Below are 11,140 nucleotides of genomic sequence, written 5' to 3'. Positions count from 1 at the left end.
ACGAGCAACAACAACTTAACTAAGCATCGTCACTGAGGAAGGGAGAATCATACTGGAATGGGTGAATAAGCGTCTCGATCTCTTAGAATTAATGGTTCAGCTAGCTAGCAGGGGCGAGGGAAGGAAGGCGATGGACGGTATACGGGTCTCATACAAATCATGACACCGTTTTGGAATGAGGTAAGGAAGAGTGAACGGTAGGGGAAAAAATATAATGATAGAGAGAGGCCTCACAAGTGGGTTGAGATGCTATTGAGAGGGAATGGAAACAACTATTAAAAAGAAAAATTATTGTGGGCATGACGAGTGAAGAGGATGGGAGAGGGACAAGAGTAAGGGCTCCAGATGAATTCATCTGCATCCTTAAGGATGCGAGTCCGTGGTGGCCAAAATCTCCCTAAATTTTTATACGTTTTGAATTTTCTTCCCTGTTTCCCTGTTGTAATTTGTTTCCCTAAAACAGGGAAATTTCCCTGCTGCTGGGAGCACTGCTGGCGCCACCGATTTTTCTGCACTCGATGATTTCGGCAAAACACCGTCTGATTCTAAGAAATGTTTTCTCAAGCCGTTTTGCTTCAAGATCTGGCCAATAAAATTTCCGGTATATAAATCTGTGTCTGCCAGTGTGACATTGTGGGTGGCGGTGGCCGCCTGATTTCTGCTCCCGCAATTCAGTGTGATTTATATATCTTGCATGCTACACTGCTACACAGACCAGATATCCATGTCAGTCTAGAATAACTGTCATCATCATTTCACTGGTCAATAGTAAAGTAAAATTAGATTATCGTAAACATTGACTTACGGCCGAGTGCACACGAGACACTTTTTTGTGGTTAGAGGCCGCTTAAAAAAAAAAAAAAAAAAAAATATATATATATATATATATATATATATATATATATATATATATATATATATATATATATATATATATATATATAACTCCTATGGATGCATACACACGGGCCACTTTCTTGTGGTGACCAAAAAATTGTGATGAGTAGTGGCGGACGGGGCCATTATTCTGACCACACAACTGCGGCCAGCCACAGTGGGCAGCGGTAGATACCGTTATATCCAATGGCAACATGCACACGAGCCACTTTTAGTTACCGTCCCCTTGTCACCCTCGTCAGAGTCAACTATTCCTTCCGTGAGTTAAGAAGGTGGAAGACATGTCTGAGTTGTTTGACTGTGAAGCACTGATTGCACAGATCCAGAAAGGACCAGGATTTTATGGTTTTTAGGTGAAGGAATACGCCGATAAGAATATTAAAGAAAAAATGTGGAGAGAGTTGTGTTGAGCTGTGAACACCGACTGTTGTAATCTTTGACCTGGAGAAAGAAATGAAAGGTAACACAATATATTTTATTGAAAGAAAAACATTGATCATCAGTAACTTTGATGTTACACCTGCCTGCTTGTCTGTGTCTGTTGTTAGCCTGTCTGTTTCTTTGTATGTTAGTATGTACGCATCTATATATGTGTATGTTTGTATCTATGCGTGTAAGTGTTAACGTGTGTGTTTGTATATAATATGTAAATGTGTATGTGCGTAACCTGTGTGTGTGTGTGTGTGTGTGTGTGTGTGTCTATATATTATACGATACAATTATTTCTTGTTATATGATGACACTGACTTATCAGTGGCAGCTACCGAATGGATCGTGTACAAGGTGCACTTACTTACCACTTTTCGTGGCGACCTTTTTTGTGGTGGCCTCTTTTCGTTGCAGCCACTGATCACAAAAAGTGTCTCGTGTGCATCCGGCCTAATGAATAATGGGCTGTATGGCGTTCTTTACTATTTTAACATATTTCTCTGCTCTAGAAGAATAAATTGCAACACATCCCATTTTCCCGACATCTCTGCTGAAACTTAAGTGGCAGTGCAGGGCCGACGCGATAAAGTGACCTGCGTGGAAAGTATCGTCAGTCACAATGTATTGGCAACGGTTATCAGTGGTGTGTGGCTACCACGAGTGGTTCATGTGTCGTGCGTCTGGCTCCGCTACGGCTATCTTCATTAAAACATTCTCTCTCTCTCTCTCTCTCTCTCTCAATACGATTAAGTGACCTACTTGGTATCCTCCAGCCGGTCCTCCAGGAATCTACCCTGCCGCGCCGCGGAGCACGTCCACTCCATTTGATATGTTTACCAGTACTGAGGAACGATGCTTCATTCGCTCTGTAGTTTCAGTTTTATTTTTTACCTGTTCGAAATATCAAATGGAACACTATGCTAACTACTCTCTACAAGCAGTCACATGCTCCACCAGTGTCCTTGACTCTTGCCGCAAATTTGTGGTTACCGGAAGATCACGAATGCCAGTCACTATAACTTCAGAAAACGAATATGGAGTATTTAATTAATTCCAGCATCATGGGATGCATTTCTGAAAGTGCTGCGTTGCCGGTTTAACTATTTCATCTTCATAGCAATTCAAAGACTCCCTACAGACCTACTTCCGAGAACAGCTGCACTTACCTTACTGTAATTGACGGTTGTGAGCTCACTCACGTGTACGAATATAGCATGAAGTGGCATCACGGCGATGCGCAGCTGGTGGCGAGTCCAGAGACCCGCGGCTTTTTCGCTGACTTTCCGTGAAATCTGCTTTACTTTACACATTGTTTTATTCAGTTGATTATCTACCATGATTTGAAATTACTAAATATTTAACGTGTGCAGAATATTGTGAACACAAAAGCCGACTATTACAAAAGAACAATTGTTTCTTCAGCAAGTGTTTGATAACTCCAGTAAGTGACGCTGCGAGAGGTGTCGTTCCGTGTGTGTGTAATTCACCTCGGTCGTCTGCTGGTCACCCAGCCAGTCTTCCCCATTACGGAGTGAGCTCAGAGCTCATGGACCGATCTTCGGGTAGGACTGAGACCACAACACAATCCACACACCGGGAAAGCGTGTCACAGTCACAACCTCGTCTCTTACCATTGTGTTACTCTTCACTGTAATATTTCCAGCATATGTTGTCACCGCCATACTCCTCAGCCAGTCAATATTGCCAGCTGTTTCCCAATGATGCTATATCAGAAATGATCCCATGCATGCCACCTTACCTAGTATGGAATTACCATCCTCGGGTGTGTTGCGGATCACCACCATCGCTACCATGAAAGGGTTCACTGTCTCTACAGCACTCAGTGCACGCAATAGTTCATATTTCATTCAAAACTTTAAGTCTTTGTTGGTAGGGACTTGGATAACAGAGCTGAGAAATCCTCACTGCAGAAGCTGAGTGAGAGATACAGACTTGTACCAATCCAAAACACGAATGCATAAACTAAGTGTTTGTGTGTCTACGAGTTGTAATCAGAAGTATCAAATCACGCACACAGTCTCATAAAAAAAAACTTAATTATTTTATGATGTATATTATATTTATACATAAAAATCTGAACATTAAAATTGTATATACATATCGATGTAGAACATATAGATTGTGTCCATTTGCAAACATGTTAATTATGCTTTAATCACGATGATGATGATAATGATAATAATCATAATAATAATCATGGTAATAATACTTACAGCTAAAAGGTTACAAGAACATCTCAATGCAAGATATCGTCACTGGCTTTACTCTTAGCAACATTTTAAACTATAGATAACATTTTCCATTAACATAGAATTCTTAAAAATTAAACATGTCTGCTTCTCCGGAAATGGAGGTGGATAATGACTCCACATGACTGACCGGTCAACACTCCTCACTGGTGGCCGTCTCTGCCTCACGCCGCACATACACCCCGCAGCCTCCCGCCCCCATCATTCCCCTCACCTGCCTCTCTCCACACCTTCACCGTGCTACCTTTACCTGTCTACACCTCTCTGCCCCTCGCGGCACATACAACTTGAACGGGACACCTAAAAGGAAGGAAAGCTGTCGCTACCATGTAGAGCTAAAGCATGTTCCCTACACATATGTATACTCCAGTACAATACATTATAACATTATATGAAATATATACGTAGAGTATACATATATATAAATGGTCATATACGAAGTAGTAAATGTCTATGTGCACAAAATTAAATCACCGAAATCCATCCCCCAGCGACACGCACCATCTTGATAATGAAAAGCTTAGCTTCACAGTCTTTGGTTTGTCAAGAGTGCTGCAGTGCTGCTGTGAGCACCTGCACCACAACATTCTGGTACACCTGTAGACACTCCCTAAACACATGGAGCAATATCACGTTTGTTCAGCACATACAAACACAGAACCTGGAAGTAATTAATGTAACTCACCCTTACTCTGGACAAGTAGTACATAAATACTTATAAAACGTTTTCTATGGTAATTCAGTGATGTAACATGACTTTCTTCAAGAATGCCACGCCACCCACCGCCACGAATGATTGGGCCGAGCTGCTGTGAGATGACCTGGCCACGTCCACCCACGGGTCGCGGCGCCAGCCTCGCTCCCCCGCACGCGGCCAAGATTTACTCTTCCTCTTCTCATGGGATCGGCGCTTTCTTCACACTGACGACTTACGACATAATTTTGAGCCTCGTGAGTAAATATTCAGTGTTGACTATCCCAAGCATGCGTGCTGTTGCTTCTCCCAGTTAAAAGTTTATGAATTAAGGTGGTGAGGGACGCTGAAGAGTCAGCTGAGGGTAGCCTGCAGCAGAGTGCCCACAGTAAGCGTCACCAGCACAAGCACCGCCAGATGACAGCCACTGCCAGGGAGGCGGACCTTGTCTGCTCCTGTGGGTGAAGAGCGACCAAGCATAAATGGTCTGGTCAAATGAACTAAAGGGTTAGTGAACACACCTACAGATTAGCAGGAAGGTATAGCAGGCTGGGAAGCAGCTACGAGAGAGAGAAAAAAAAAACGAGACTGCAACCATGTACACTGTAGATGAAGGAAAATAAAATGATGTGCTGTGTACACTGTTACATACCTGCCATGGCGGAATGGTCACGGGACTCCATGACGGGTACATTATAAGGGTGGTGGCCGTCCACGCTGTGCTGCTGCGTCTTGTAGTACAGGGTGGAGATACTGGCGGAGCAACGCAGCTTCATCTGGCCGTTCACGAAATGCTGGGGTCCCACCACGAACTGCAGCACCCGGCGCGCCTCTACCATGCCGTCCAGGGAGTGGTTGTCGTCCATGGGAGTCACATATTTCTCTGGGACCTGAGGGAGGGAGGAGCCATGAGATGAGGCTGCAAGGGAGGTGTTGACTGCTGACGAGAGAGAGAGAGAGAGAGAGAGAGAGAGAGAGAGAGAGAGAGAGAGAGAGAGAGAGAGAGAGAGAGAGAGAGAGAGAGAGAGAGAGAAACACCGCGGCACCACTGACACTCTACGACAGGATGCAGCTGGTAACTTTGGCGTGTAATGGGACTTTTTTCGACCTGCTCTCATCCAGTAAGTGGAATAGTTTATAATCTGATTTAGAGGCGGAGGCAATGTGAATGCTTTTAGTGAAACAATATTCCCCCGGACACATAACGGGACGGGGCAGAGTTTTCGCTCGGCGGGGATGCGGCAGTGGAGGCGGTGGCGGTGGCGGTCGCGGTGGCGGTGGCGGTGGCGGTGGTGGCGGTGGTGCGTAGGGGGTTTGTCTGGAGGTATTGTATTGGGAATGATGGTGAGGGTTAGTACAGTGTTGTAGGTGTTGGTGATGACAGTGCTAATGAGTGGTGGTGCTGGTGGCTGATGGTGAGGAACTGACAGGTGCGGTGGTGAAAGGCTGTGATGGTGAATGAGCTGCTAATGTGGCGGTGGTGGTGGTGGTGGTGGCAGTGAGTGGGTGTGGCGGTCGAGGGGAGGATCGTGATGGCTTTGATCATCGCTTACTGACACAACGGTACAGCAAAAAAAAAAAAAAACCTAAAATATGAAAAATGGAAATGCACAAATGATTTAATACATGCAAAATTATATACATATTTGTGCACGAAACCTAAGCTCAAAAGAGAGTAAAAAAATTGTAATATTATAAAAAGAATAAATAAAAAAAAAAACATAATATCACCTTGCAATGTTAAATTCATCCGTACGTACATTAACATATTAACCCCTATATTTGTAAGCCGGGCCAGCCACACCCCTGCGCGGCCCGCCCTTACTGCGCGGCAAAAAGCTTAAAGCCGACAATTTAAAAGAGCAATGTGAATAAATATATGATTAAGGAAAAAAAAAACCCGCTCCACTCAACACAGGCAGGTCTGGCGGGCGGCGGCGCTGCACACACAAGATACGAGGCTGCCATTGTGCGTCTCCGTGCTGCAGAGGATCCTTGTGATGGTCCAGGCGGCGGACACGGGGCGGCGACACGGCGGAACTCGGTCATTGGTGAGCCATTGACGATTCACCGCTGTGCACATGTTTCAGGGAGAGGTGTTATGCAGATAGCGTGAAGCGTGTGAAGGTGTGGTACAGGTAGCCGTGAAGCTCATCAAGGTGTATTACATGAGGCCATAGTGAAGCTCGGGGAGGTTTAACACAGTACCATGAAACACAAAAAGGTGAGATAGAGATACACATGAAACACTGAAATACATAATGAAGGTAGCCGATTAATGAAGCAAGGAAACGTGCAATACAGGTAGCCATGCAGCACAGAAAAGTGTACGAGATTAAGATATAATGCAGATACCAAGGAAGGATAGAAAGATGCAATACAGGTAACAATGTAAACAGGAGAACACAAGATGATATAGGTAGTCATGCAGCATACGGAGCTTCATCCATTGCTGAGAGAGTAACATTCCTAGCTGGAGTATAAAGGGGCTGGCTGGTCATTTCCTTGGCCAGGTTTACAAACTAATACAAAAGTTTCTACGTGCATAAGCGAATATTCAGAAAGACAAAAAGAGAATGAAAAGAAAGAAACAGAAAAAGGAAATTTATCTTTTGTCTTTTACCACAAAAATTAAAGTATTAAAAGACATCAACGGATTTAACTCTGTGTGTGTGTGTGTGTGTGTGTGTGTGTGTTTGTCAATGGAACAACCACTCAGGCGCCTGCTCTTTCCTCTCTTCACACAATCCTTCCATGGTTCGCTATGTGATTAACTTATTTTTTTAACAGAATCACGAGGCAACAGCTCAACGTACTCATCACCACCAAGCCGCCGCTACGATTACTGCGTGAATGTATTGCAGGAATCTCCACATGCTGCGCTCTCAGAAGTGTAGGTAAAAATCAGTAGTATAGAGACCTTATGAATATTGAACATTATCGGATGTATGCTTGATACTTCATGCATCATCATCTCATTGATATGTTTTCATCATCTCCCATGAGTAACCAAACCACTCACTTCCTTGAACATAGAAACTCAGGTTAGAAAATACATATCTAGTAAAATGTCGTAGGGGAGAAACGGGAAAATGAAAAGGAAAAGAAAAATAACATTGACCGTCACTGAAAGACGAAACTCTTCAATAGCATGAATGCCAAAGTGCGAGGAAAATGTTAGGCAGCGTGTCGGTGAAGTGATCTCCCTCGCGGTCACCTTGGCGTCGGTGGCACAGGCAGCCCAGCAATAAACCTTGCAATCCGTGAAAGGTTCCCCTCACACCACCTTTCTCTGGCGCACCGAGGGACGCAACACTGCACCATCCTTGCTGCATGCCCACGACTCATAACACTGTTACTGTTTTTATGTGTTTCATGTTATATTTCTATGTATGTCAGTTTCATTGTTATTGGGTTATTAAATAGCTTCTTAAGTTCCCCCCTTTGCATTTCCTCACCAGTTGAACCTGCTGTGTTTTTTTTTTTTTTTATTGTTATTGTTCACCGGCTCCCCGATGCCAGTCTTACCCATTTAACCGGTGAACGTAACAACACGTTTTGGTAAGGGTGATTATTTCAAGAACACAATGGCAAATTTACACGTGAAGATTTTTGTTCTATTCATTCATAATTTAAGTCTTCTTAATGCTGCGAATACTTAGCCATTGCACCGCTTGTCATTACCCTCCATGGAACGTGATCAATAAGTCATCCTAGCCCTAATATTGAGCTCCAAAGATCCAAATTCAAACAGAAATCATGTAGAAAATTATGTTCACATGATCTAGTTCAAAGTCTGTTTTTTTCAAACATTTTTTTCTTTCACACACACACACACACACACACACATTGTGCGTCTCGTTCCTCTTTCCATCTTGTTTTGTCTGCCTTGTCTTCTTTTACTATTACTAGGTTGTCGTACCGTTACTCAAACTATCAATCCATTTCATGTTCATAAAACGCGTTCATATCTTTCTTTTACTTATGGACAAGACTTCCTACGTTCGGTTCATCTCGTAATCCATGGTATTCTCTTCTTAGCTTTAGTACATGTAACGCTAAATGTTATTCTGTGTCTATTTCCTTTTGGACACTCCTAAAATCAATGTTTTCAGGACTAAGGCCAAGAAAATATGTTGAAGACCATGTGATTATATTCATTTACCTACCTGTCTTCACTCACACACAAAAAAATATTTCTCTACTTTCTCAGTGTGAGCGAAATGTTACATCCTGTATTAGTGTATATACATATCGTTCCAGAACGTATATGTGTGAAATCTTTCCTTTTGTATTACATTTTATGATTTTTAACTGACACTTTTATATTTTGATTTGTGGAAAACTTATACTGCCATCTCCGTGTGCGTTTGCGCCTGTGCAATGAATCTCTGCAGGGTATACAATCAAAGGAAACACACAAACACACACACACAACACACACCACATAGCATACTCGGCTTACACCCGAGGCGGCCCGGGTTTGAGTCCCAAGCGTGGCGAGGCAAATGGGCAAGTCTCTTAATGTGTAGCCCCTGTTCACCTAGCAGTAAATAGGTACGGGATGTAACTCGAGGGATTGTGGCCTCGCTTTCCCGGTGTCAGGAGTCAGTCCTACCCGACGATCGGTCTATGAGCTCTGAGCTCGCTCCGTAATGGGGAAGACTGGCTGGGTGACCAGCAGGTGAATTACACACACACACACACACACACACACACACACACACACACACACACACACACTCACACACACCGCGTAGTGTAGTGGTTAGCACGCTCGACTCACAATCGAGAGGGCCGGGTTCGAATCCCGGTAAGCGGCGAGGCAAATGGGCAAGTCTCTTAATGTGTGGCTCCTGTTCACCTAGCAGTAAATAGGTACGGGATGTAACTCGAGGGGTTGTGGCCCCGCTTTCCCGGTGTGTGGAGTGTGTTATGTGGTCTCAGTCCTACCCGAAGATCGGTCTATGAGCTCTGAGCTCGCTCCGTTATGGGGAAGACTGGCTGGGTGACCAGCAGACGACCGAGGTGAATCACACACACACACACACACACACACACACACACACGTGTACACACACACACACACACACACACACACACACACACACACACGTGTACACACACGCACACACACACACACACACACACACACACACACACACACACACACACACACACACACACACACACACACACACACACACACACACACACACACACAACCTGTTTCATAATAAAGGAAATAATAAGTAATGGATACAACCGTCTTATCTAACATACATATAGATGCATTTTTCATTACAAGTATATATTAAGAAGAAATGTCTGGTGTGATGATTTTACAAGCTACACCTGGACACAGCATGCATGCCACCGCACAGGTGGCATGCATGCTGTGTGAGTAGAGGGTGAGTAGAGGGTGAGTAGAGGGAGTTAAGAAAACAGAGATCGCTCACTCCACAGCAATTTCTGCAGTAAACTTCATCCTAAAAGTGGACAGTTCAGTATATTCGCTAACAATATACAGATGTTATGCGTTGTTAATGTAGAAACAATGAAGAGTGTATACAGCAACACTGGTAATGCGGGACGGTAAGGAATATGATGTAGTGCAGGGGAGAGCACCTCATTTTGCTCACATAATTTATGGTATTAATTTCACAATAACATATGAGGTGATGCAACATTGCTCCCTCCCCTAACTCTGTGTGAACCTTCCTCGTCTCGCTCCCTGTCCCCGTCGCTCTTTTCCACATCAGAAACAGTGTCACCGCCAATGCAGGACTGCAGGGTAGCAGGACGCCCGCCGTGTCCACACAAGGCACCACCAGCAGCTTATGTAACGTGACCGCTGATTGGACACACATACATAGTTTGGCACACGCCCGAGAACTATACGGCTCACACACACACACACACACACACACACACACACACACACACACACACACACACACATATATATATATATATATATATATATATATATATATATATATATATATATATATATATATATATATATATATATCAATTTGTGTTAACAGCAGATGGAAACTAATTTTCTTACTTTCGTCCAGCCATCCAGGAATTCTGATGAACAGAGGCAATAGTGCTGTAAGTGAGAGGCAACATTTTATTCTGTTGTTTCGGATCACCTCATTTATATTACAAGACGACATTTTCCCATTACGGTAATTACGATGATTTGACTACACTTACGCCAATTCTGTAGACTGTGAATCAAAAAACCAATCAACATTTCAAACCAATTCAACATTTCAAACCAATTTAACATTTCCAGGTCTCCTTGGAAACACCTCTTCCACTCCGAGCTGCCTTCAACAGATACTACTCATGAGCTGTCACAACCTTTTAGGAAATATAACCATTATGGAGATTTATGAGAACTCATTTGTAAGAAATTCCCGGGGCACATGGGACCGAAGATAGCGTCGGCACCTGAAAGACTACTTGAAACATCTTTAGGTGCACGCAAAGACGCTTAGCTCGGGGAGTGAGGCGATTCAAGTTACTGGCAGACACGGCCGCAATTCAGGGAATCTTGCATTCACTTCATTCCTGTCCTTTCTATACATAAATGTGTTTTAAGTTTCCCTATTGATGGTGTTGGCAGTTTTTGGATTCAGGTGCATAGTAAACTTGACAGCGCAGAGGAACATCAAAAGGATTTAGTTTCCAAAGAGGGATTTGTTGGTGACGGTGTTGGAGAGACGAAGAGAGGGTTGAGGGTTGAGGGTTAAGGGTTGCAGCGCATCGCCCTAACCTTCTTACTCTGTGAAGTTGAATGCTGAGGGGTACGCCACATCCTTACTCTTCATGTTAG

General features: G+C 43.7%; 1 protein-coding gene across 3 annotated transcripts in view; it reads right to left on the bottom strand.

The window, feature by feature from the left end:
• Window positions 1-3,384: 3,384 nt before the first annotated feature.
• LOC123519922 overlaps window positions 3,385-11,140 on the bottom strand; it is a 193,105-nt gene continuing 185,349 nt past the window's right edge. For all 3 annotated transcript variants that reach the window (XM_045281628.1, XM_045281626.1, XM_045281627.1), the window contains 2 exons: window positions 4,943-5,180; window positions 3,385-4,745 (listed from right to left, as the gene is read on the bottom strand). In XM_045281628.1, the coding sequence (XP_045137563.1) occupies window positions 4,645-4,745; window positions 4,943-5,180 (339 nt within the window). In that variant the 3' untranslated portion in view covers window positions 3,385-4,644. The remainder of the gene's footprint in view (window positions 4,746-4,942; window positions 5,181-11,140) is intronic.

Source organism: Portunus trituberculatus, chromosome 46, assembly GCF_017591435.1.
Source record: "Portunus trituberculatus isolate SZX2019 chromosome 46, ASM1759143v1, whole genome shotgun sequence".
Lineage (NCBI taxonomy): Eukaryota > Metazoa > Arthropoda > Malacostraca > Decapoda > Portunidae > Portunus > Portunus trituberculatus.
This window is presented reverse-complemented; position numbering and strand designations above follow the sequence as displayed.